The sequence below is a fragment of the Gasterosteus aculeatus genome, chromosome 20, assembly GCF_964276395.1.
Source record: "Gasterosteus aculeatus chromosome 20, fGasAcu3.hap1.1, whole genome shotgun sequence".
NCBI classification, from domain to species: Eukaryota; Metazoa; Chordata; class Actinopteri; order Perciformes; family Gasterosteidae; genus Gasterosteus; species Gasterosteus aculeatus.
The window spans coordinates 14412278-14440137 of NC_135707.1; the positions used below are offsets into that span (position 1 = coordinate 14412278).

The 27860-nt window shown below is 46.7% G+C and overlaps 1 protein-coding gene across 1 annotated transcript; it reads right to left on the minus strand.

Annotated features, from left to right (window-relative positions):
- Window positions 1-869: 869 nt before the first annotated feature.
- LOC120810156 (exostosin-1b) lies at window positions 870-27860 on the minus strand. Its single transcript, XM_040164469.2, has 11 exons — window positions 25913-27860; window positions 10326-10419; window positions 8234-8341; window positions 7833-7952; window positions 6339-6471; window positions 5593-5711; window positions 4847-4942; window positions 4393-4482; window positions 4069-4229; window positions 3791-3962; window positions 870-3301 (listed from the first exon to the last, which is right to left on the minus strand). Exons 1-11 carry the CDS (start codon window positions 26860-26862, stop codon window positions 3116-3118), a joined length of 2229 nt encoding a protein of 742 aa, XP_040020403.1. The 5' UTR covers window positions 26863-27860; the 3' UTR covers window positions 870-3115.

Below are 27860 nucleotides of genomic sequence, written 5' to 3' on the forward strand. Positions count from 1 at the left end.
GTATGGAGTAAAACAGGCTGCGGTTTGGATGCGCTGAAGCATTCTTGTACATATGTGGGCTGGAAGACGCAATGCACATGTATCCAAATGAAGGTCGATTGAAGTCACATTCCCATGAAATCAATCGCTTTGACTAAAATTGCCATAATATGCTCATGTTTGTTTAGTGTAGGAAAAGTAGGAAAGAATGGGCATTTGCTCCAATTTCTTCAAGTATTGAAACTTTTCTCCTTGGTTTACAACAAAACACATTTATTTCCGGTCACCATGCAAACAAAAAGCCTGTAAAACATTTGGATCTCTTGGGGATTCTTTCTGATTCGGTTCTTAGACCATCCAGGGTGGACGTGGTCTTGGAGTGATGTCCAAATGGTTTTCCTTTGGTGTGTTACTGTATAATCCAGCTCCAAAATACCGCACAGCTTTTTGTTTCATGAGTTTTGCCCAGTTTAGTGTCCATCTCCGAGTGTGTGTGCGTTTTGGGGGTTTCTCTCTTGTAGCTTGGTTGGCAGCTCTCGTGCACCATGGGATCATCCTGGAAAGATGCTGTTATTTATGCAGCGTGTCTAAACCGATCATTCTGACACAGATTTATGTAAACACAGCAGTTTCCTGGCATAGGAAAAGGAGTGCACGTGCATGCACACGCACAGCCGAAGGTATTATTTAGTTTGGCTCTCTCAGAGGGAACACTACATAAACCCCAACATGCAAAATATGTTTGGGGAAGCCTGAGAACGGGCTGCCAGTCGGAAAGGACGAGGGATCGCAACGTAGCTCTTTTGCAGCGCAGATTTGTAGTTCTAATACCGGACATTACAGATATAAAATGGTCAGAAAATATACATACAAAAGAAAGGCAATTCATATCAAATATTTTAATTGATTTATTTTTGTTTTTATAAAATTATTTTACAAAATTGTGATTCATTTCCCTCCATCTTTCCATTTTAATTTCTATAAAATTAGGTCTGCGGTTACAGAAGAGGGAAGGAAGCAGGCAGAGATTCAGTCGGGACTCAATCCTGTCTGATAAATACTGTGTGCGATTGAATGAAGTGAAAGAAATGAAATGTATTATTATACTTATGACAACCATATGATTCAAGGCAGTAGTGTAAAAACTGAAGAAAACAGAAAAGGCGGGAATGTCATTATCCGATCTGTGGAGGAGTCTCAGTAGCATTTCAGTGTTGAATACAATCATTTGGGGAACCATTATGTTTTACTCGATATCGATAAAGAAAAGAATAAACTATCAAATGAAAACAGGGATGCGTTTCTTGCACAAGGTAGATGGGGGAAAATAAAATATTTAGAAAAGGGTACTTCTGAAGGCACATCAATATATAACCCTGTGGGCCTGTGAGACGACACAGAAGAGATATCTTAAATATTGCACCAGGTTCATTTCTGAAATACGGTTCTGTTTACGACCATTGAGCTGTCTGGATAGCGGTTTAGTAATACTAGGATTGTTCCGTTTGCTTTCAACATGTGAAAAAACACCATGCAGCCCCGGACTTTCACACATACACCATTTCTTGCCCCCCCCCAGTCTTTCTCGTCTCGTTTATACAGACAGGAAAAGTTCCTTGGAATTCATGGTATTCCTTCAATTAGCTAAGAAAATATGAAAGCTAAATCACAGATGACCGATTGGCACACGTTACAGTGAAGATGTAGCTTACCAAAATGACCTAAATGATTCATCGTCCTCCAAAATGTGTGGCGGTGTGGGGGCAGGTGTGGTCCGCTGTCTCCAGAAATGTTGCTGGCTTTACAGCAATAATCCAGCGACAGATGTACTCAGAGTTAGAGACGAAGGGTCAACATTTTCAGATATGTTTGAGTGACAGAAAAAAATGACTCATGGTTTATGAAACCAACCGAAATATTTTCAGTCAATAAACCTTGTGATCCATCTGGAAAATTAAATTAAAATCGTTTGCGTTCCGGCGACTCGTGCATCTTCCATGTACATATTTGCAGTTAGATACAATTATCAGATTGAGAAAACAAACAGAAAATGTTGACATTTATAAATATAAACATGGAACCAACTTTCACATCCTGGTCTGACACTTTGTCTTTATACCGTGTCCAAAGCCCAGTAGAGATGAAGGAACATGATAACCAGAGACACAAAATTGGCTTTCTGCAAAATGTACTCATGAAGAAATACGACAAATGCAATTAATTAAAAACTTGCAACCTGCAAATGTCTTCCCTGTGCCTTTTAACAGTATCAGAATTTGTGGGAAAATTCCTGCCAATTTGTTAAGAAGATAAAGAAGTCGAGTTAGTCCGATGCCAACACTTGCTGAAAGCTCAAGTCAGTGGACGACATGAATTTAGTCTGTGGCATAAAGACGATGGTCGACCGAGCCCAAAACGATCACATCGGTTCCCTCTTCAAAGGGACCCCGGGCCGGTTGGACGAGAAAGCTCAGCCTCCCCAAACCAAGGCAGCTGGTGTCCCTTAGACCAGCACAATATTGAAGAATGGCACCTCATGATTATTTTGTTTGTCGATTGAATACAAATAAGTCTTCATTTTAGTTTGGCAAGGAATCAAGAAAGATGCTGACTTGAAGAACTTACTAAGAGAACCATTATCCCATCAATTATACAGCCAGTCGCGAGAAAACAAACACAAAAGGTGCTCCTTCTGCACAATGACTTTCCCGCACTCCCAGACCCAAACGCCGTTCGATAAACCCGAGGCACTGTGACCATCAAATGGATGATCAGAACTCATTTCTGTGGTGGAGAGGGTCGTCATTGTCCTCTCTGCCCACCTGCTATTGGTTTTAATCAAGACGATATAGGGGGAGAAGTGCTGGCCATTCATTCACCGAGTACAAAACAATCGTCATGATCATCAATAATATTCCATCAGAGAGACTTTCAGCGACCTGCGTGCACAGAGCAGGACACACCGCACAGAGACCAGCGGCCTGCTGGTGAGCTCATGCAGGCGGTACTCGTGTGAGTAAGGGGAAATCTGTTCCAGTTTCCGGTCCTCCTCGGGGGGGGGACACAACCCATGTGCTCTATCGTCTGCGCCGTGTCCAGAGAGAGGGGGGGGGGGGTTGGGGGTGCTTCGGAGGGGTTATAGTCTCTCAATGTCCCTGTACTTCTTGCGCAGTATGGACACCTGGTCTTTGAACAGTACCGGGTCCAGCCTCATCTGAGAATGGACGAGGGGCATGGTGCCAAACCAGCTGGCAAACTTGTTCATACAAGTCTGACGCTGGGCAAAATGGTCCGGGTCAGCCCAGCGGGACGCCCGGGAGCTCTGGAGGCGGGAGTGAAAAGGAGACAGACAGAGGGGAAGAAGAGAAAGAAAGAGGGGAAGAGAAATAGAAACAGATAAAAAAAAATGTTTAAAAGATGAATAATCCACCACCAATTATTGACCTTTTAGGGCCGGTTGTAAATATTCATGAGTTTATTTAAATTGAAGGTCACATTGCAGGAATCACCCAAAACATTTAAATTTCAGTTCACAAATGACAGATTTAACAGTTTAACAGCTAACATTATTAAGCTTTAAGTGGTGCGTTACGCCATAAAGGCACGCAGCTTCTACAGTAACCAGGAAAGGCCGCCCTCTGTTCAGCACTGAGTTAGAGAAGCAACCAGAATTTGTGAAAGAGAAACCTTGTGCTCTATGTTTAAATGAGCAACAAGTGCCATATCATCTCTTTTAAATAGTGCCATCAATAATGCCTAACAGGCATAACGTATAATCAACTAGTGTCGCAGCACAGATATTCTGCCTCACCTGTCCCATCATGGTCTCCTTGTATTGTTTCTTCTGGGTGACCTTGATGGGTGGTAGTTTAGACACAGAGGACACCAGGAAATTCATCAGGATGTCCTCGCAGTTTGACATCTGGTCCACCATGCTCTTCAGACTGGCGGGAAGGTAGGTGGTGTACAAATAGTGGTAGTATCTAAGGGTGAACAGAAAAGGAGAGAGAAAAGCGTTTGCGTGCTGCAATTAACTGGAACCGAATGGCAGCGGGGAGCGAAGCGAAACACATCACAGAGCGGCAGTACTTGTGATAGATGGCGGCCCCGGTCAGCACCATGGAGTAGTCGTTGGTCCATTTGGAAGTGTAGCCCCACCGCTCCTTGCTGCCATCCCAGAAGTGGCTGCGGGCCGGGTAACCGACGATGCGGTCTGGGAAACTAAGCCACACCGTGAAGGCAAAGTCCACCTGGACCGAGTTCAGAGAGGAGCAAAAGAGACGGAAAGACGACACATGAGGCCAGAAAACCACATACATCATAGTGACTCATCGATAATTAATAAGCTCTGGTGTGTGTGTGTGTTTACTGGATAAAAAATGGAAAAAAATGTAAACATTCGGGCAGTCGGACCTCTGTGGTGGAGAGCACGGTGTCCTCGTCCAGACTCAGTACGGCATCGGTGGGAATCGTGTCGTAGGGCAGGAAACGACTGCTTATCACCTGGCATACAAAACATGCAAAACACAGACGCTCAAGCAAAGTGGGACAAGTTGCTGAAAGGAACTTTCACCGTGCAGCTCGAAGACAACCAGCAGCGGATGAACGGGGCGCGCGTGTGAGCACAAGCGGGGTCCATCTGCCTGACAAGCAGCGCTACCGATGACTCAAGGTGCTGCATCAGCAGCGGAGCCACGTCGTTTACGCCACGCAAGCTGACCGGACACCAACGAGGGCCAAAATTCAGCACTTCACTAATCTTACATCTTGATGAGAATGATTTATTGTATCATTTTCAACTGAAGAGTGTTGAACACGAGTTTGGTGAGTGAGAGACGCGTTCCGGGCTTTGTGGTCATTTCTCTACCTTGTTTTCTCCTTCTATAACAATGACAGGAACTGAGGTGACAGGCCAGCGGTGCTTGGCAGGAAGAGGCTTGTCACAGTTCCACACAACGATCACCTGCACAGAGGGGAAAATAGGTAAAGATTAGTCATCACAACATCTTCATACCATGTTAGTACACTCGATGGGAGCTACACTAGAAATGGTGTGATAATGATTCACAATCCATCTCTGGCTTCTAAATATATGTACAGATCAAACCACCACAATGAGGCCCCTTTTTTCTAATTCAAAGCCCTCTATTTTATTTAGTCCCTACTTATGTGGAAGACGTCGTCTTTCTACTGCAGGACTATTTTCAGAAACCGTCACACCGCCTACAGTTCTATGACAGCGACAAACTGCATCGCTGTTGATGTTAAAACAAAAAGCGCTGTCACCTTCATGCTGGCCAAGCCGTTTTAAACCCAGAAAAAACTGGTTTATGGTGGATCTGCTAAATGCCAGTGGTACATACGTTTATTGCAGATTCAAACCACTGGTGCTACAACATAAGAGAGACCTTGTAGTGGAAATTCAAATGAGAGTGAACCCAATCACTTGATGAATTCACTGAAAAATGACTGTTATAGTGTCATTATAGTATCTGTAGAGTGAGGAGTGTCACACCGGTGAGGTGATGAGCCTGAGCAGTGACACCGGCACACAAACGGCCCGTTGCCTTTCTTGCTGAGCCCACTTTTCTGTTGTGTGGGTGTTTTAATTACCTGAGCACAGTACTGGGATTTGGCCACAGCCACGAGGAGCTTCATGACCGGCTGGGACTGGGAGACCAGTGGGCTGACCACGTGAACGATGGCCGTGAACTTGGTATACGGCTTAACACCTGAGAACAGCCGGGAAGAGACAGTGGTGAGGTTTCAAACACGCAAACGAACGATCATCGGATTGGAGTTCGCTCACATTGCAGCATCACTCCAGAGACCACAACCGACCCCCCCCCGCTGGTTCTATGTTGGCGTGTCATCACAGCGGTTTGGCATCAGTCATTCCTGTTCCAGTGTAAAATGTGTGAACTGCACAGAGTAGAATATGATCTGTAAGTGACACCTCTTTGATAGCTTAGGAGTCTTAGTTGGGGATTGTTTACTTTACTTATACAGTGCAACTGAACAGGTCTAATTAGACTGGTAAAGGAAAAGGTGCCGCTGGAGCAAATCCCAACGTCAACAATAAGCCCCAAGTGGAGCCAATTAACCGCGCACAAATAACACACAGCAGGTCTAATTGGTGAGCTTCTCTGCGATGAATCGGAAATGGATAAAAGAGAAACTTAATCACTTGACGCCATGTCAGATCACGAGTCTACGAGTATTCAACAGCTGTCACGCGCCAGCTGTTCCAGCTGTTGGAAGATGTTCCGCCCCGAATGCAAATCAGTCCATCGGAGTTTAACAAGCGCCATGAACAGGCTTTTCTCAGCATACAGAATTTGCAGGAGCGATGGACTGACCGAGCTTGGCGTAGTAGAAGGGGAAGTCCCCCAGGTACGTCGAGTACTGGGGCAGCGTGAACAGGCCTCCAGGCAGACTGTTCCACATGAGGTTACTCCTCGAGGTGTGCCGCAGTACCCGGTCCTGGATGATCTGCATGGACAGAACAGGGGAGGAGAGTCACATTTAGGTGTTCGCTGAAGAGCGATCACTTGATTGCAGTTGATGAGCATCAAAGATTGCCGAGATTGAGTGTTAACATTAGTAAGGATATTAACAGTGAGCCAAGCTCTTAGATTTCAATTTACTTAAGTCTTCAGAAGCAGATCCTCTGGCACCCAAACAAATGACGCTTGCCACTATGCTAAAGAATAGAATTTAACGGTAGCATCACTTAAGCTGTTCCATAAGCCCGATTGAAATGTAGACGTTTAGTTGGTTGTTGTTGAACTAGTACCCTACGAAGCAATGTCAAAGAAAACCGTGATGAGACACTGAGCATTCTCAAAAGCATGAAGTAGCTGTTGGTAACAATCTGGAGCCAAAGCACCGACATCGCTGCAGCCTCGTACGAACGTCGTGTTTCGGAGCAGGGTTCAGATACTGAGCGTGTAAACAGATCGAAGATCAGCTTCTTCGGGGTGCAACTTTACCCTGCTGATCCCAGCCCTGCCTTCTAGTGTGCTGACTTCCTACTTCTGGGCACGAGGCCTCTGTAACACCATCTGAGGACAACAACTAATGGCCAACAAGTAGTCACGTATGGATGTCACCGAAACATAGCTGTGCTTTTCCTGTTATAGTAAAGATTCAAACACGTACTAAACTAAATTAACATAAGCTAGAAGCACAATTCAGATAGATTTTTCATCTCTACATTCTGTTAGACTACCGTGCCCAAAAGCAAGACTTTGAATGCAGTGAGACTTAACTACCCTACACATCCCGCCCAGCTCTCATCTTTGCTTGTTTGTAATTCTAACCCAACAGCAGCAGAAGCAGGAAGCATACAGATGAAGGAAATCTGACAGAAACAAACTACTGCCATGAACGAGGTCCGGGCCACAGAAAGAATCAGGCTCAAAAAAAACATAACAGCGGGGTTTGGCGACATATCATTCCTCTCGGGGTCCAGTGTGGAACAGATCCATTGTGGACGTTGTGTCTGCAACTACACTGTCTGCACGTTGTGAAACACAAAGTCAATAACTGAGATGAACAGAACTAAGAGACTCAAAATTGTGTAAAAAAAAAATAAAAAAACAACAACAATGGATTGATGCCATATTTTGATTTGTATGCTCAGGAGAATTTATGTGCGATCAAGCATAGTTGTTTACTAACAGCTGAGAAAAGCAGAATCCCAGCAGCAACATCTGACATTTCCACAAAACAGATGGTAGTGTAGTGACACCTGATTTGAAGGATGTACATACATAATTTACACAACAAAAAATGACAAACAAGCTATTCATATGTGTGCACTTGTATTTTATGTTCAAACATGAGTGTACCTCCAGGGTGGTCAGTACGATCTTCTCCACAGAGTTGAAATAAGCCTCCCAGAGGAACTGGGTCTGGTGCCTCAGAGACAGGATCTTATCCTGGTGAATGGAGCGCACTGTTGAGGGGATCTGCCAAAGTCAGAAACACACGTCAGCAAATTCATCCCCCAAACCAAAGCACAGCAAAGAGACAGAACTACACAGGCTACGCCGCTTTTACCAACAAAATGCCTCGCCTGCCCCCGCCTCAATAGTTATCGCGGATGTCATGTGGAGTAAATCTGTGATGCTGCCAAGAGGAGCTTTAGGAGACAGCGGTTCAAATTCACAAATCAGGACCAAACTAGGAGGGAAAGTTCATGAAAATAGGACAATTTAGAGGGGGGTGGGGGGGGGTGTACTGTAGCTACCTGTAATAGCAGCCTTTCATCTCCAATCACGGCTGCCGTATTCCAGTCGATGATCTCTGAGAAGGGCAGCTCCCAGCCGTTACTCAGCATCACCGGCACACAAGCTGCCTGTAAGAGTAAGACACAACATGGCGCGCACACACACACACACAATAGCCGGTGTTAATGAGATTAATTGTCTGAGAAAAGCTGCTTTGCAGAATGCATTGTGATGCTCAAGACTGGTACAGTTGTGCACGGTAAAGATGCAAACACACACGAGCAGGAAATAATGAATAAATAAATTCACAGAGATGGAGAAGTTGGATCAAAGCCCCAGTGTCACGACCCATGTGACGTTAGTCTTAAAATATTGAAATGCAAAGGGAAGTTGCATATTTAACAAAAAGGGGCAAATATCTACCAAAATATTCCCATAACCGACCGCACTGCAGCAGTACCTTGATGACTAGACAGGTAGTGCGGCTCCTTAGATGATCCATAAATGATCATTATGTTCATTGGAAAGGATGATACTTGAATATTTAACCACTCCATCTGAAAGATTCATGAAATTGCAGAGTGTATCCATGTTGAAGAGTGTCCATGAGAATGTGTGTGAAAATGTTTGTGCTGTAAATTTAAGTCTGTGTGTGTGAGAGTTGAATAGTGCAGCGTCCTGCCTGCAGTGCCCGGCCCTAATCTCCTCGTTGTCATTAGCTAAGGCAGCAATCTGCTGAAACGCTGCCCTGCTTTGGCTACCTATCCGCTTACACACAATTAATAAAACTCACTGCTAAGAGCTTCCCACGTTTTTAAAAACACTCTTGCGTAACAGAGAATCTCAGCGGAAATCTGGGACCTACTGCTCGTCCCGGCAACTGCGTCGCACAAGCCGCTGCTCCGACTACATATGTCATCTCCTCCCCAGCGACCCGGCTCGAGCTCAATCACGTGGAAGCCTCCCCTCTCGACCATCACGCCGCTCCCCATCGGGCCTGCTGGAATACTCATTGAGGCGACGTAACTAATGCTGCACACAAATGCTCAAAGTGTCTGTGGCGAGCATAAGGCGGAGTGAAGAGACACAACCTCTGCATTTTGGCTCCACTGCTTCATTCATCAGTGCGCTGTGGGACCCGACTCCCCACTGGTGTAATTATTTGTCCAATCCAGTAAATAAAGAGTCACTGCCCGTCATCGACTGTGAACTCATAAGTCTGACTCTTTCTCTCCTGCTGTTAGGAGACTGCTGCTTGCAGAACTTGACATTACGCCATTACTTTGGTTGCTGTGTGCAGACAAGAAAAGGGTATTTACGATGCTTTTTCGCTCTTTCTCTTTGGTGTTAACAATTGCTGTCTAAACACGGTTTGAAGCTGCAACCCAAGTGGCCTGTAACTTTAATGGTAGGATTTTAAATCTTATGTGGCAATAGTTCTTCTGATGAAAAGTAGCAAGTACGCATATAACGCATGTCATTTTTCTCTCGGAGGAGGGACGATGTTTATTTTTTGAAATGCAGTCTATATAAACCCATTCTATAACTATGGTCCAATCCTTACTAAAGAGCGGTCACTAAAAAGGCACCAACGTGCCAACCAAAAAAAATTGCGAGTGGAAATATGGTCGGGGGAGCAGTGAAGACACGGAGTCACAGGCAACCGTATCAACACTGGCTGCATATTAACAAGATGACTGGCAGTGGGTGAAAAAGAGCTACTGGAAGTAACCCGGCACTTTTTCCCTTTTCAACCACCGATCAATGGCTTTATTGTTTGCTCAGCACAGCTTCAAGGCTGACGGACTGGAAGGTTTTCTTGGACCAGCTCAGCTTGCGTTCGGCCATTATGCTTGGCTGCCACAACCAACCTTGCTATAGATCATATAAATAAGATTTAAGATAGAGAAACATCATGAGAACGGCCGCACAAGGATCAATGTCGGTCTCCCTTCAATTTGGGGTTTATTTGTGTCCAAAAGGTCGGCTACAACACCACATAAAACGGATCAAACTGCAGGCTTTCTAATTCCAGCGTATTTGTACCTGCGGTGTTGCACCCACTGACAAATCCCATCCTTGAGGAGCGACATCCGTATGGGAGTCACTTACCTGCAACGCCTCCAGGAAGCGGAAAGAACCCAGTCGTCGTCCTCGCGGTACCAGGCAGAAGGTGGAGTTGTACAGCATCTCTCTGTAGTCGTACCTGTCGGACGGCAGCAAAGAGGAGACGACATTAGGAACTCATATGGAGAGAATAAGAGCAGTCACAGACGGGAACACGGTCCGTTCACCGGTGGATTAGTTCATAAAGCTTTAACCAGATGTCACGGCCAGTACGAGGCCCGCGTTTCCAATAAACATTCGAAGTGAAGCAGCAGGGGACACCCCAAAAAAACCCACGATGGAATACCTGGAAAGCAGCAGAAGTACTCTGAAGAAAAAACCCGTCACTTTGATCTCCACTCCTGTCTCTCCCCCCCTGCAGCACCGATCATCTATATACCTGTTGCCCTCTCACTGGCGCATCTCAACGTCTCCTCCTGCATCCAATCTACGCCTCAGTCAGCACTTGCTTGGATTACGCAGCTGCTTGGAATTCCTTCGGTGTCGATCTGTGTGAGCGTATCTGTGCTACCTGGTTGTCATGCATTGGTTTCCATTTGAAAAAGGCTGAAAGTAAAGAACACAGGGATTCGCAGTTGATGCAGCACCCCCATAGTACAATACAATATGAGGTAGGACACTTCCATGCTACAATTCGTGTGCAATGATCTGAAACACATTCTTAGCCACGTGTTTGGAAGTATCCGCCTCCACAAAGAGAAGCTCAATTGTAACCCCAATGTTTTAGGAGACTACTGCAGGCACGAGGAAAGTCAACCGCTGCTGAGAAGCATGCGTGTGCTACACAAAAGTATCGGAGTTCCGATGCTAACTAGTCGTTCCATCTATAGCTCCCGTCATTCAGGAGGGAGGGGGGGGGGGGTCGCAGGACGCCACGCCAGCTGGAAATAAAGTCCTCAATAGCTTTCAAAACAAATAGCCGGTCTGTATGATTACACAGAGCGACACAACGCTGACACTCTCAAACACAGCACTCTGGAGGTGTTTTGGCAGCACGGAGCTGTTGGAACGAAGAGACCAACCGGGCCAAAACATCGAAAGCACCGACTGGAGGGAAAAGCACTCTGGTATTTTGTTGGTATGTTTTTTGAGGTAAATGGGTGTGTGACTGCTGAACGTTCGCCTGGTTGATAAGCGCATCAGCGCTTTTCATAACCCTCTTATTCTCTGTATGGCCTCAGGAGCACATTCTGTCAGGCCCCATCAACAGTTACACACTCATCACCCAACCCAAAGTCCTGCTCTCCTGCTGTCCCTCAGAACACAGCTGAAGACACAGCTCAACTATCAACTGCAGTGATAATGTAATATCTATCTGGATAATCCCGCTTTAGACAACATGCAGCAAAAAAAAAAGAATCAGCAGCCATTAAAAGCATTAAAGCTACAGTAAAGCTTAATGCCATCGACAGTAATGAACTGTAATGCATCAGAAATCCATTACCCACGAGCACACATTAGCAGGCTGAAGTAAAGAATACCAACGATTAGGTCGGATCTGTGCGTCCATTATCAAACAACCATCTCATTCACAGATACGACGTTAAGCACGACAGACAAATAATCCCACCGGAGGCACAAAACAACTGACCCTTTTTCCAGGCCTATAAAACACCAGTGGGAGTCCAAATCTGGAACCGGCTGGGTGTAAATCTGCCCTCCCCTCAGTTTCTTCTTCAGTGCAAACTGAGAAGACCAGATATTCGTCTCCCTGCGTACCTCCACTCTCCTCCAGTCTTCCAGATGGCTGCCGGTGGGGAGGAGCCGCCTCCCGGTGAGTTACCGCATGTCACCGGAGATGTTAAGGATGAGCGTTCAGAAAAATATCGCCTCCATGAAAACCAGACTCCCGACTCCCGGTGTTTCTGCTTTACCGCCCCCCCCTCCTGGAACTCAGGCATGTGGACTAGATGTTCAACTGATTGTTCTCATTAGCAAAACGTCTTACCCTGCACGTCACTCCGATGTCAGTAACTAACTCGACATGATAGGAGGTAAATCCGGCCCAGTCCCACATTCCACACTTGGAAACGGAGCCATTTCATGCACATTATTATGAATGAGATTCAACCACTCCATGAAAAGAAAGGTGCACAGGGATTCCTAGAGCTTACCAAATTCAGTTTGAATGTGTCAACTTGATAAACAACCAGAAGCCATGTATTCTCCTGCAGCGCTGCACACACTACTGCAGGAGAGAACGCGTGTGGTGGGCGCGTTCACTGAGGAGTTGACCTCAACCAAATGTTCCGAGTGGATATTTCTTGAGCGTGCAGTTGCTCTCGGTTAGAAACGACCATCATCTAGAAGCAAGTTATTTGAGTGAGAGAGCGAAAGAGAAACATAAGTGGAGTGGAGTCCAATTCTCCACCGAATGAGCATTAGTGTACGAGTCATTGCTTGTTACAGATTGATTTCTTGAAGAATTGGTTGTTTTGAATTACAACCAAATAAAAGGTTGGCAAACAGCTAAATTCTATTTATCACTTGTTTTTATTTCTCTAGGTCTCCCATCAGTAGGAGCAATCCCCTTTAGTTTTCAATCCTGGAGATGTACAGCCATGTTTTATGCTCCAAACTAATTTATTCAAGGATTAATACAAAGAAAACAAAAATTCTATAATACTGCAAGGGAACCCAGTATGATTCACCCAGTACGTTTCACTAAAGGACTAAAAAGAACAACAGGAAGAGAGCTGCGTCCAAAAGAAAAAAGATCAACCAGTCTCCTAGCAACAAGAATGAATAGTGTGAAAAATAAATGCATGGCTCACTCCGTCAAGTGCCTGTGGAGACTCGGAAGAAGAGCCGTGAGAAAGTGTTTCTCTCATAATCTGCGTGGACCACACGCATGTACGACACAACAACTCGCAGAGAGCAGCACTCAAAGGGAGGAATTGCTTCAGCTGCCTGTGTGCAGATCGGACTCTTGTGTCGAGTGTCTGTGCATCGTTTCCTCGGTGGTTATTGTAATTCAACAAATGCAACATACAGTAAGCTGGACTCATTCATTGTACAAGTGAAAATAAGCCAAAGACAGTGAGTAAATCATGATCTCTGAAAGCTCCGCCGCGCCCTAATGTATTACACATTCTTCTGTACCGCGGTGGAAAGAGGCCGAAGTGGTTTGAATTAGACATAATGCGTCGAAATGTTCACTTAAATAATCCAAATAACCGTTTCCCGTTTGATTTAAAACATGCTGCCTCCCGTGCACTCAGCTCGGCCACAGGAAGAATCTTTAACAACTGGGAATTCCCAAAAGGGGAAAGGTAGATGGAAACTCTGCCACCATCGCGCTCTCTCGCACAGACTTCTCATCTCATTTTCTGCTTCCTCTTCTCAGTCACTTTCCAGCCAAGCTGATGGGCAGTTGACTGTTGCCAAGACTTTAAGCCGGAGGAATTTCAGAGCCGAGAGGCACCGAGGAAAAGTGATGAGAAAGGACGAAACAAAATAGGAAAAAAAAGCAGCGGTTGACAATCGCGTGCTGTATCCGATCACACACACACAGCCAGAGCCACCCATGGCAAGAATGTCACACACACACACACACACACACACACACACAACCCAAACACACAGATAAAGCCTTGGTTTGATCTCGACACGCATCAGAGTGACTTCAATAGCCGAGACGCTGCCAGGACCTCTTAGACCGGGCGGCTTTCTTTCCCCTGACAAGGCGGCGCACCGAGAGCTAAACATGTGCAGAGTGACAGGGAAAGCTGGCGCGCTTTACTCATGGAGCATCCAACGAAAAAAAAAAAAGATGGGACATTAATGCACTTCCACATCGGCTTCACTTTTCAGAACAGGAGGTCGCTGCGTTGAAAAAGACACAGTTTTCAGGCAGATCGGGGGTTAATGATCCCCCCACATACTTGTGTTTGACAGGGTTCATTGGCCGATTTATATTAGGCAGCTTACCGGTGTCTAGTGCAGAAAGAGTGCGTCAGAAAACATCAGACGCCACCAGCGGTTTTATTGCACCAGGAGGGAACTGGTACGCTGATTAAAGCGAGAACTCGTGAAATTGTGTGTGCGCGAATTGAAATTTTGCTGTGATGAGTAACGCACAAGAACTTTGAGAAAGGACCATTTAGTGGACAGATAATCTATGAGACTTACTTAACCGAAGCCACGGAGCTTAAAACGCTCCCGAGAACGGGCGCGCTGTACGAATGAGACGCTCTCTTGCATTTAATGGCGTAGTTGTTCCTGACTGTTTTACTCGCAGCCATGATAGATGAACAACATTTCTTTAAGCAGCGGAGCCACATATCATTGCCTCTAGCAGGAATGGGACAGGAAAAAGAAAAACGGATGGCAGCAGAGCTTAAGGGAAAAGAACATTATAATGAATAAAAACAACTAGATTGGATTACACAAGCTGGGCTGTGTCATGACACCCAGAGGCCGAATTTGCAGAAGTAATCATACTGCCTAACCTCTCTCTTCATATTTGGTTTTCTAGATGTGAATGGAAATGTATTAGTAAAGCCGGTATGTGGTGGAATATCCGGTAGTCTTATTTACAGGGCCACCTAAAATGAAAATAAAGTCTTGAGATGCTACTACAGATATTATGGTTATTTATAACTTATGAGAAAATATGAGGCATGAGTAAAATAGAGGAAGTTGATAATCACTTAAATCCTCTGAACAATATTGGTTGAAATGAGCGGCAACAAATGGGACCATGGTTTACTTAAAAGAAATAAACCAGATAAGACTATTACGACACACAGTACAACTTCTCCCAATGAAAGTAGCTGGCTATATTAGCTCGATAAAATGCTAAATCTAGTGTGAAAGCTACCACCATCAGGCCTTCATACAAAACGATTAGCCTGTAAAAGCCTACAGTTTTGTATTTGATTATAGTTGTGATGTTCACTAAAACAAAGGTTTTTGTTTTTGACCATGGGATGGGATTTTCATTTTACACACGAGTACAGTGCTGTTACACTTCATAAGAAGTAGGCTCTTGACAGCGGTGTAAGAGCTAACATCGCTCGCTACCATCTCCAGCCAACGGATCAGATATTAATAACAAGACTTTTAGAAAAACAAAGCATTCGATTTTCTCCTCAAGGCAGCGTTGGCTCAGGCGTCTTCCTCTAATGAGTTCAAAGACAGCTTTATAAAACATTTACAGACTCACAGGAGGGGGTCTCAAGCTCTACCATGGTGCTACATGACCCCCAGGTTAATTCACCTAATTACCAGGCTTCGAATCTTCTATCACACTTCTTTTTCTTGCTCCCCTTCCCTGTATCCATCCATCTTAAGCCCTCTCTTACGAGCACGAAAAACATGCTGACCAAAACACACGGATTCATCAACTTCCATCAAGAAATGTTTGTTCTAGGGCTGCAACTAACGATTATTTTGACAATCGATTAATCGGTCGATTATTTCTTTGATTAATCGATGAATCGGATTTTTTTTAAACGGCATTAAAAAGCTTTAATTTCCAACCCTTTATTCTAAAACAGAACCTCAAATTCATCAGAACTAGTTCTCTATACTACACTCACAAACACATCCGCATGTTCACTTGAACCATATTCATTAAATTATTACCATCATTGTAGTGGAAGTTAAGTAAATGCATACAGCTAAAAAACAACCAAGTGCTATGAGATGAATTTGAAATGGCATTTGTAAATAAATGCATTAGAGGCTTCTTAGTTGATTTAATGGATCACCATGTGTCTCCCTTTGCAGGCATAACATCAACTACCGTATAACCCACAGTATATGCGCAAGCGCACTGGACTACCATATAGGACAGCATTAAAAAGTACAACACACACAAATATATTTGTCAACAATAACCGATATGGGACAAAGCACAAAATATCAGACAACCCATTGAAAAATGAATTGTCCAAAAGAGGCGTAAATAAAAACGGCTGCTCTTTCCTCTACGTCAGCTCGGCGCCTTTATTTTTATTTTTGCTCCGCACGCATCTCCGCAACTCATTGAGTGACGTAATAATCGCGCGACACAACGAACCGATAATGAAATTCGTTGCCAACGCTTTTAATAATCGATTTTAATCGATTCGTTGTTGCAGCCCTAGTTTGTTCCATTAAATCAGCTCGCCATTGGCTTGATGAAGTTGATGAGATGCTATGAAGTGCTCAGCAGATACTGAAAAGAAAACAACAACAAAAAACAGCACAAGGGAGTGTTGGAGATAATAAAATGACTGCTGGTAATGGAACAGCCATCAGCGCTGAGAATGTCAAGGCGGGGTTGTGAGGTCGGGCAAGAAAAACACTTCAGTCGGGCAGTTTGGGGGTCACGCTAGTTGACTCCACTGGGCGGGGAGGGACCTGCGAATGAGTGTGGAGCGGTTTGTGTTTGCATTGAGGTGTTTCCAACCAGGACGTTGGGTCGGAGCGATGCTTTCGCAGCACAAGCCCCCGGGGAACAAAGGGATCGTCTAGAGCGGACAAACAAACATTTCTTGGACGACGTGTCTCGTGGTAAAAAGCCCACCAATATAAATGGATGAAGAAAGTCACAGTAAGCATCTCTCGTCCAGAACAAAAACATGAAGGTTGAGCAGATTCATCCGAGCGGGGTCAGAGAGAGATAAGCCCAGGTCAGGAATGTCTGATCTGGATGGTGGGAGAGATATACGGATGTGAGAAGGCGGATAGGACGAGGGGGACAGAGGGATTGAATGACAAGGAAGGTGAAGAGTGAAGCACAGGGAAACAGAGATACGAGCGATGAACGGATGAGGCGTGTGAAACGACGGAAACTGGGAGAACAACAGAGGCTGGGCGGATGGAAACAAAGTCTCTACGGATTCACAAAATGGGACGCCGTCACAACTGAATTTTCTATCAACGTACCATCAAATGGACTTGTGAACCGCGTCTGACCTGCTTCATCCCATCGGGTAGAGAGAGATTTAGATAAAGCCCCTGGATGGCGATGCCCGTTTTGAAGCATTTGATGTGGAGGATCGTATACGAGTAAACGGCAATGGGAATGTGTTCAGGGCCGAGGGTGTATTCACATACAGGAAGTGGGAAATAGCCTAAGATGTGATTCATGCTTCTTTGAGCTCAATGAAAACCATCTGACCGTGTTTGAGTGCAACATTTCTTCAGGTTAAAGTAGCTCATGAGGAAACGAATGTGCAAAACCAATGCAGTATGTTTGGACAAAATTGGGGTTCAATGGATATGTTGAAACTTAAAGCCTAGATACCATATAAGGTATGTGGGGGTCGTGTTAGTGAACCAACCCTAAAAAAAAAAAAAAATTTAAAAAGAAGAGCGCTAGCCAACCTGCTGATGACGGAAAGCTGCAAATGCACTGGGAGGAGAATGGCTTTCAGCCCGAAAAAGCAGCGCCTTCATTCTGCCCTCACCAAGTCAAGCCGCCCAAAACAAAGTGTAAACACAGTCTTTTTGCTCTGAAGAGGCAAAAGATGATTACACTCACAATTAAGAGACCACAGTAAAGAGAAGCCCTGCTGCCTCAGCGACGGAAAAGAGATTACAGGGTGGCGGTAGGACTAATGATGATATGGATGGGAGAAAAAACTGCAGTTTATCCCAGAGGATACACAAAATTGCAGGAACTATGAGAAATGCGCGGCACTTAGCTAAAGCATTGCCAGTGCACTTCCTCGTGAAAGATGGAGATGGAATGCCTCATTTGGTTCAAATTGCTTGCTGCTGACAAAAAGAGAAAAAAAAAAAAAAAAAAAGTATTGAGACATCAACATCCAGAAAGGCCTTCTATATGTCTCCATGTCAGTCAAGTAGCACATTGCTCTTCTACTTCCTGGTTACTAGGGCAGTCAAAGGATTTAAGAATCCACAAGTTGACGAGTACAACGAACATGATATTCAATACAGCCGCACGTACTAACAGCAGCCTTACCGCCCACTCACCAGACTCGTACCACACGTGACCAGAACTGGTACCACCGTCAAAAGGTTTCCTCTCCGTTATAATGGTAGGGGAACCGCTGGGACACGCTGAGGCTTATATTAAACGGAGGGTCAAGCTTTGCCATGTCACTGCCTGCGACCCCTTAGGTTTAAATCCATTTCATAAATCCTCACCCACAAGTGCAATGACCCTGTGGGGAGGGGGGTGGGGAATCTAATCCCACAATGGAGCCATGATACACCATAAGCAGACACCGACCCATCTACGGGCTCACTGACAACACAAGAGTCCCTGCTGAATGCTCCTCTATGGGCTGACTTTTACACAGCGTAATAATGTGGCTGTCAGATTTTTTTTAAATGGGTTTTTAAAATGTAGTTTAGAGCAGCAAGCAGACTGTCATTACCAAAACATGGCACTTAACACCAAAACAATATCGGTGCGTGAATATGGATTTGTGAGAACAGAAAATTGCGACGCCTTTGCACGACGCAGGATGGTAAATGGGTGATACGGTCTCCCATTAAAGCACTCAAGGTCAGATGGAGGGCAAGATGGCAATTACCGTGGAACACTTTTTAGAGGCCAGGTCATGCACACCCCACCTGTTACACATTAGCACCGTGCACAGGATGCGGAGTTGCAGCAGTTTATGTACGGTCATGCTTTATTTGTCCAGAGGCTGTAAACAGCTGCCACAATTATTCATATGCTCGGCTCAATCTACACAATGGGACCCATTTCTTCATTTTGCATCATCTGGGAGGAGTCATTTATTTTTTTTAGACAAGCTGACAAGAACGAGCATTTGGACAAAAACAACTGACTATTAGGACCGGTGGCCCTCCGGACGGATGGGAACAGTCTCCTCAAGAACCTCTCGGTGCCACGACAAGTCGCAGGTTAACTGGGTCTCAGGGAGGAATGCGCTGCACAGCGAGACCCTCCGAGGCAGCTGCATTCCTCCGTGTGCGCTCAGACAGAACAAGGCCTCGCCATCTGTTAATCAATCCCCACAGCCAGCAGTGCCGCGGGCCGGTAATTAGTTTAAACAGCAGGAAAGATCAAAGACAAAGCTTCCAGGCCAGCCCTCTGGTTGTGACCTCACAAGGGAGTGGTGACCGACTTCATGCGCGAGGGAAAGCAAAAGTGCGTTGCGCCTCGCCGACAAAGCACAACAATTATCGTTGAGACGAGTTCAGTCTGACTTACTTGCACTAACTTGCCAATTTGATAAAACGTTTTGTAAAGCCAGTCTAAACGCCCCCCCGTAAAATGTTAAAGACAAGAACCAGGTGGATAACGCCGTGATTTCAGACTGAAGAGTTCAGACTGTCACGTACTGAAGGTTATTGCCATGCGCGCTTGAGCTTCCCTTCTACTCAGAGTGCAGATTAAAGCCCTTATCTGACAAAGTGGAGTCCAAAGAGGACAGCAAGAGAGCATATCTGCGTGTGTGTCTGTGCCAGTTTTATCTGGTGATCCAAGTCAGTACCCGGCCAAGCCCCACAACATGGTGGCTGGTAATTTCTCCGTGCTGCCAAGTGTGGCTTCACGGGCAGACAGTGGTGCACATCCAAAGAACCTTTGAGAAGATCAACCGGCCTCACGTTGCTCATCAGAGCGAGTCCCCTCCGCTCTCCAAATCTTAATGTATTACTGTACTGTAATCCCCCAGCCTCCATTCCAGACAGCTACACATGAATTATCTATATGGAAAGAAAAAAAACGCTGAACGCCCGTGTGCTAAGCAGGTCTCTTACCATTGACTGAGGAATTAAAATCACACAGCATTTGGGTGGTCTTGAATTTAAAGTGCTGCTTGATTATGCGTGTAGCTCTCACAACATATTTAATTGTACGTGAGGGATAATTGAGTAAGCCGCGGTCAACCGCAGCGGGCAACATATCAGGGTTTGAAAGTGTCGTGACTTGTGTACCACGCAAACACTGGCTCGCCGAAATCATCGGCCGCTCCCATAAAGTTACATACTTCTCCAGTGGCGAGCTGGATGGCCATCAAATATTAACATGGAATTCATTATTAATACGTTTATCACTGTCTGGTCTAGTTCTTTTTATATCCATGGATGGGACCATAGCATGCCGAATAAAACGGCCGATGGTCTAACAGCAGCTTTAACCGTTGGAAAAACACACACATGGAAGAAGGAACTGAATGATGTTGGGAAAACTCCCTCCAATCAGGCCAAAGTATCATGACACCATCCGAAAATGCACTTTAAATCAATGAGTCACGATCCTTCACAATGGTCACCCGGGTCACCTCAAAGTGCGGCCTGTGTTTCATTAGCATACGTGTTTCACTAGGGTCCACACCCTCAGATCCACGCGGTTCACTGCCATCACCCATTCCTCCGGCCCGGCTGGTTCCAATCCGCCGGGGAGCAAGGAAACTGGAGCGTGCGGCGCCTCAGTGATGACAGAAATAAGAGTGCCGGGCCGCGCTCTGCGTCTGGCACGTGCCTATCCTTATCCCACTCTCGCATTCCAGGAAGACTATGTCACCTGCACGTCTGCCAAGTCCGAGACGAACACCATCCAGTCCGGACGGCAGAGAGAGGCGTGGCACGCCAATGCCCTCCGTCCCTCCGCTGAAGGGAAGCAAAGCAATTGAATCGGAGAAGTAAGAAAGGCCCTTAAAGCACCGTCTGAAGAGCAGCAGGGGACGATGGCTGCATTAATAACGCTACAAGTAGGCAGATTTAGATGTCTTATATTAGGCCGTACCGGCTCGTAACGAGGCGCTGGCCAAGAGGTGAAGTCAAGGGCAATGTAGAGCGAGCTGCTGCGTAAGCACTGGTCGTGATTATTGAGTGATGAGACGTGGACATTGATGGTAATGCCCTCTGCTCACCCTGACCTCCCCCTCTATAAATCCTGGCGGTAATAAATGAGATGGTGAGTGGATTGTATGCTTCTGGAAAACTGTTCACTTTAGTAGTTTAGAGGATTAAGGAGACATGTGATGATGCCACGGAACCATTAGCACATTTTGTTCCTGACGAACCTTTGAAACATAAAAGAAACCCTTTAAACTAAATTGTAGTGTTCGAAGTTCATAGGATTCAGACAACATGCACAGCGTCTCTTCTTGACCAGTGGTCACCTAAGGTCAAGTGTTGAGAGTGAACATTAGGAGCTCTAAATCAGCAGGTTGGTTTTCATGCAGGGTCGGGCTCAGCCTGGCTATAAAATCAATACAAATGCTGCCTGTGTGATCGTAGTGCCAGTTGCTTATCCGCTTTCCAGAGTCTCTCTCCGCCAGCTGGGCCTCATCTGTATCCTTTAGCCCTTTCCTCCCTTAACACAACGCCAAGGACCATCAGAGCAAATACATCCCATCTTACACGATCAGCCAGACGCTGCACTGTGCATTTCCGACTCAAGTTTGATATGTAGTTTGCTCCAGAGGCAGAACCCTCCAAACATCAAACTATTAAAAAAACTACTTTGGAAAGTCGGAGAACCAACAACAGCCTCATATTGTGTCTTTATAAAAAAATGTGACAGTTCCGGTGTGAAATCCGTAGACAGTTTGGATTAAACTGACAAAGTTATGTATTAGAGATACATATTGCTAAAAGCAATAAGCCACTTGGGTTTTGTTTACTCCGCACAAAGTCGTTTGCAGGACCCTCGTGTGCACGGTAATTCTGAAGGCCTTCACTTTCATTCAGAAACTGGACAAACACAACACGTCTGAAGTGGAAAACACAGACCAGTGTTTCCCCTACTGAAAACTTGGCACATAAACGGACACTTGCGGACACTTGCACCAGCAGACGGCGACAACTGTAACCCCCCCCTGCTCCTCGCCCGTCGGCTGGCCCGCGTGCTAACTTAAGGGAAACACTGCGGACCATTCCGAGAAGGATCGTGTGGTCACATAAATGAAATTGCTAGGCCTGCGTCAACAGAGTGCAATCATATAATCCGCGTGCAGAGGTTTGTGGTTAACCAGCCTCCCCTTGGCTGCGGCTGCAGCACTCGGGGGCCGGCTGTCCGTGGCTGACTGGGAGTGCCCGAGTCGCAGAGGACTGCAGCTGTTCATAAACAGGCGATACAAGCGCAACCGCTGCATCTCGTTTTTAAAATAACAATAACAATTAGAATGAGAAGATAAAAATATCACAGGAGGCGTTGGGCCGCTGCTTAGCAAAAAGCTCCGCTACGTGGGGAGTTTCAGGGCTCCGTCTCCATCGCAAAGCATCGCTCTCATGCTCTGGTTTGAATGATCATGGGACAACGGGGTCTCTTAACTCTACCCATAATAAACAAACAAGCAAGGAAAGAAATGAATATTTCAACTAAAAGCACGAAGACGTTTTTTATTGCGCAATAACTCAACTCACAGACATCTTTTCAACGTAGGAGCCGTGTGGGGCCCCACAGGGCCGTCATTATGTGACTCTGGCCAAACACGGCCTGCAGTCTCAGCAATGTGTACGGTGGGCAAACAAGAAGCAGCAGCAGTCCCTGACAGAGCTTTCTGACTCGCGGTTCAGAATTTTATGAATCAGATATTGGGTGGGTTCTTTTCTATCGTGTTTGTTACAGAGCAAACGACAATGAACTAAAGACTCCAATGCAACACAAACCGGTCACGCAGTGCACTTTGCAGCTTTTTAGTCGGACATACGTACACGTACATACACGTAACTTTCCCTCTCGCATACACGTACGCAGGTGTCCACAATCATTTGCTTGTTCATCTGCCACTTTTTTGGAAAGTACAAAAACAAAAGTGCAAATGTCCCACTTAAGAGTCACTGTGCAGGAACTCACAGATCGTGCAGACCCCTCCTACTCCCAATTATCGTTCTCCCCGAGCGCTGCAAAGCCTGCATCCAGTTGGCGAGCAGCCCTGTGCCAGGGTCTTTGGCCAACGCCGAGGATTAAAACCCTGCGATGCTATAAATACACCGAGCAGACCAGCACCCAGCCAGCTCCTGCACTCACCTCGTTACTGGTGGACGTCCGGCACGACCTCTCCGTCCTTTGTCTGCTGCTCTCCGTTTTTTTTTTTTCTTTGTCACACTCGCGGCCCTTTCCCCTCATCTTCCTGCCCCCCCCTCCAACTCACTTTCAGCTGGTCTCCCACTCCTACGCGTCCCTCAGCTTTCACTCCATCCATCTTGCACTCTCTCGCTTGGCAGGGCCTCTTAATTGGAAACAAGCTGTGAAGGGGCTTTCAGTTTGAGGTTAAAATTGCATCTGACCTGCCTCCTGCTGGGACTTTTCTTCTCTCCTTTGGCTGCATTACACACTTGTACACACTGGAGGCCGAGTGCTGATGTACGGAGGAGTGGGATAAACAGGGAGGAAAAAGAAGCCAGGTGGAGACATGCTGTAGTCAACTTGCAACAACACAAACACGTGGAATACAACGCGACATTTTGTTTTTCCTCCAACAACAACATGCTCCATCAATCCAGATAATTAAAGTGTGATATGTACAAAAGGAACAAGGACATAGTGAAGACATTTTTGCCACATACCGGGCAGAAACAAATGCCGGCTCTCAATATGGCCCATACAGTTTTAGTTGGTTGTAATCAGCAACATCCCCGCTACATGCCATCCGCCCTGCACATCCAACCTTTTAGCCCTCAAAAGAACATGCAGGATTAGAGAAAAGGATTTACGAATATGATGAAATGAGCAAAAATACACTAGAATTGCAACCAAACTAAATCAATCAACCAGACGTCCGGTGCAAAGCAGTGTTCAAATGAAACAGATGGTTTTCCTTCAAAACAGACAACACATGTGCACACGCAGCATGTCAAAAACCCATGCACATTCCAAGGCAATATCCGGAGAATAGCGTCTCAGCACACAAAAATGACACGGCCATCACACGGCAATTATAATGAGAGGCTGCATTCAGTCTGTCACAACTTCCTCGTTGCCAGTGGGAGAGGATGAGAGGGATTTGTGGCACAAAAGGGCCACAGCAACGATTACTTCCACCCAGTTAGACCACAGACTGTACTGTCTGACCCATGGGGCTGTACGACACAACTCACCAGTGTACACGGCGACCTGCATCGAGAGCGCCGTACCACCAACAGTTTGTGTGCATTGGAGGGAAAGCTCAGCTACATTTTGGATCTTCAGAAACAATCTTTAAATTATGACTCAGTGTTGCTCTTGAATCACTGAGATGGAAATTCCCAAAACATTTGGGGCCAACGGGATCATAACGCGAGCAGGATCTGATCAAGGAGTGAAATGTGTTGCAGCACGATGAAGACCCGCCGCAGATCGGCCTAGATAAGTGTTCACATTTGAAAATCGCGAGACACGCGGAGCCTGTTTCTATGCTACTTCCTCACAGGAGGATTAATGTTCCTCTGGGTTATGACTTTGATCCCACCCTGGCAGAGAGAGGCAAAGAGGGAGCAGATAACTCGTCATTCTGCCGAGCCACGTGACCCGATGGCTACCTGCACAGGCACACACAGCAAAATCCCCCCAAATTAAAAACGCGGAACCGTTTCACGATTTGCAGTCCCTCCGTCTCGGTGTAATCTAGGCAACCACAATAACAACCACATGACAAGGCGGGATGGGGGGTTGCAACAGGGCACCAAGCAACAGAGGGGTCAAGGAGGACACAAGTTGGGGCCAAAGCATTCCTGGCTCACGCTGTTGGGTTTGTTTGGGAAATGACTGAGCAAACAGGGGCCAGAGTGGCTTCCCCTCGCTGGCACCAGCGCTTTGTCCCCGATAATCCAGAGAGCCACAGTGAAACACCCAGTGCCACACAGTCACCAGAAACAACACAGCACAGCCTGGTGGGGGGAGGGAGGGGGATGCAAAATGAATCCCACCGGCCGACACAGGGAGACAGGCACCAGTCTGCTTGTCACTTTCGGGCGGAGAACCCCGCGTGGCTTAACGGTAGAAGCGGGCGATGAGCAGGGAGGAACCTTGTGAGGTGATGGAGCTGTGCGACGTCTCCTTTTATACCCTTTTCTGTCATGTTAAAAATTTGGGCAAAATAGCCATCAGCCATCTGTGAGCATCACGATAACCGAGTGTCTGCAATTTTCCTATTGACATTTTCTGTCGGAGAGGACTCGTAAGGCGCCGACAGGCAGGGAGGTGGAAATGTCGAGAGAAAGAGAGAGAAGAGATTTACTCGCTGCTGGATAGCAGGCTGTCGACAGACATCACTTGAATTACCTGAATACTGGGGCTGACCTTTAGGAAGACGTGCTCATCTGTGCTTCGTCACGTGTTATTTGAGAAAGTCATGTGATATAATGACGATTGAAAAGCAACTTGGACAGTCCTCAGACAGAGCTGCATTCATACCCAATAGTCTCACGGTAACGCTGACAAAGTATGCGCATGATACACCAGACTTTATGCTCCGGTCTCAAGTTACACAGCTGTGAACAAGAACATGGAAGCAGAATTACAACAGCAATAAGGTAAGATACCGCTGTGTGGTTTTACTGTGGTATCCGGTGGTTACAGCGCCCACTTTAACAACTCTAAGATCCAATCCGAGGAGGAAAAACGTGATAAATCATCATAAAACACGGCCAACCCATTAAGACCAGATGACCGAGATACTCTTGCTGTGCAACAACCCGATAGTACTTACTTGTCATACTCGGCGTTGTCTCTATCGCAGCGTGCATCCTTGTGCTTCTGCCAGTCCTTCCCGTGCTTACAGGTGGTCAGGAGGACCACATCCTCAGAGTTATGGACGTGATATAAAGCATTCCTAGTGTCTGAACCGATTCCGGTCAGGTAGCGCTTCCCCTTGAAAACGAGCACGTACTTCCTGTAAGGGGGGATGGTGTTGTGTTTCAAGTAGCCCCTCTCCCCTCCGGTCCTGGGGTGTTCTTTAGAGAACAGAGGGATGGAAACGTCGAAGCCGGGCCTAAAGTTCTCGGTGCTGATGCTGGCCTTGGCCAGCATGGCGAGGCCGATGTCCAGGCCGAGGTCTTCTGTGTAGTCCGGCCAGGTGCCAGAGTACAAGTTGAAGATGATGTGGTTTCTGCCCCCATTCCACTGATGGAGGCTCTGGACTTTAGCTTTCAGGTTGTGCACGTATTGGGGGGAAAGCTGGTCCCGGTCCAGAGTGTCCAAACTCAGGACAAACAGGCACGCCTGTCCCGGGTCGGGCGTGTAGAACATGGATCCCTCAATAGAGGACAAGATGTTCTGATAGCTCTCCGACATCTTCTCTCCTTTCTGCTGGGGGTACACGTAAACTTTAAATCCATTCTTCTCGCACAGGGTGAAGTTGAAGCAGGAGTCCATTCTGCAGCGCTTCCCGCCGTACAGCCCCGAGTTCGCGTCCCTGTTGCCCCTGGGAGACGCGTGTTCATCGGGGTCGTCGCTCCAGTCTTGCTCCCAGCGCCTGAAGGGCTGCAGGGAGCCCGGGAAGTGACGCCACCGCGCCCCGGGACGGTGCCCGGCGACGCCGCGGTCATCACGCCGGCCGGGACCCCGGGCCAGCGGGACTTGTATCCCCCCGAAACAAAACACCAGAATGAGACACGCGCCGGCGGAGAACAGAGTTAAGTAGCGTTTTTTGGCCTGCATGTGTCCTACGAACGGAGGTAAGATGTCCGGCGACGAATCCGAGGTGCGCGCGGGTTTTGGTTTCACCACCTCCTGCGGGAGCGCTCCGCCATCTTCCCACGGGCTGCAACGGCTGCGCGCTCGCTTCTCCCACCTTCTGCTTCAGATGCCTTTCACAAGTCCGGGAACTGATCCAAAGCATGTGGGCGATTTGTGGTGTTTGTCCGCCTCGCCCCCCTCGTCAATAGTTGCGAACTGACTACCTGGCAGTCACTTTCTCCTTTGACGAGGGCGACTCGATCCACTTGGAAATGGGGATCTAACGTGAAAGTGCCCCCCCCCCACTGTCCTTTGTATAACCACCAAGACTTTGCCCACAGAGTCCCGGTGTTTATGTTTAGATTCTAGTGAGCGGAAACAACATTGCCCACTTGAGTAAGTTGCTAACTTACGGCTGTAAGTTACGGCTGTGGTGTGTCCCCGACTTGTTGCCTCGGCAGTTTAACTATTGTCCCTTGTGGAGATTAGCAACCGAGCGGGCACCGCGGACGCGAACATTCAACGTACCCGGCTCGAGACAACTCCACGGCTCTTCCACTTAATGCGACGACGGGTAAAAACATCATTACAAGTGTTCGCACAAATCTGTACAGCTCAATCCGATTCAGCTAGCTAGCGAGCTAACAGTGCGGCTAATTTCTGAAAACATTCCCAGTTAGCCTGTTAGCTAAGCGGCTGCATCAAAACAGCGTCAACGCTGGTTTGGAAGTAAAGTCAGGCGGGCACTCCGTCTCCTTCCTCTCGGACAAGGTCTCCTCATTCGCCCACGGCGGGTTCTTCGCTCTCCCCACGCAACCGGCGGGCTATTGTCTCCCTTATCGTCTCCCGTAGTGTGAGGCGTTCAAGTCAATCACAGAAAACAAGCGCTTGCTGTGGGGAGCAGGACGGCGGTCCCAGCAGAGCAGAGTGCTGATGATGATGAGGTGACGTTCTTCCACGGCGCTAGGTGCGTTTCCATT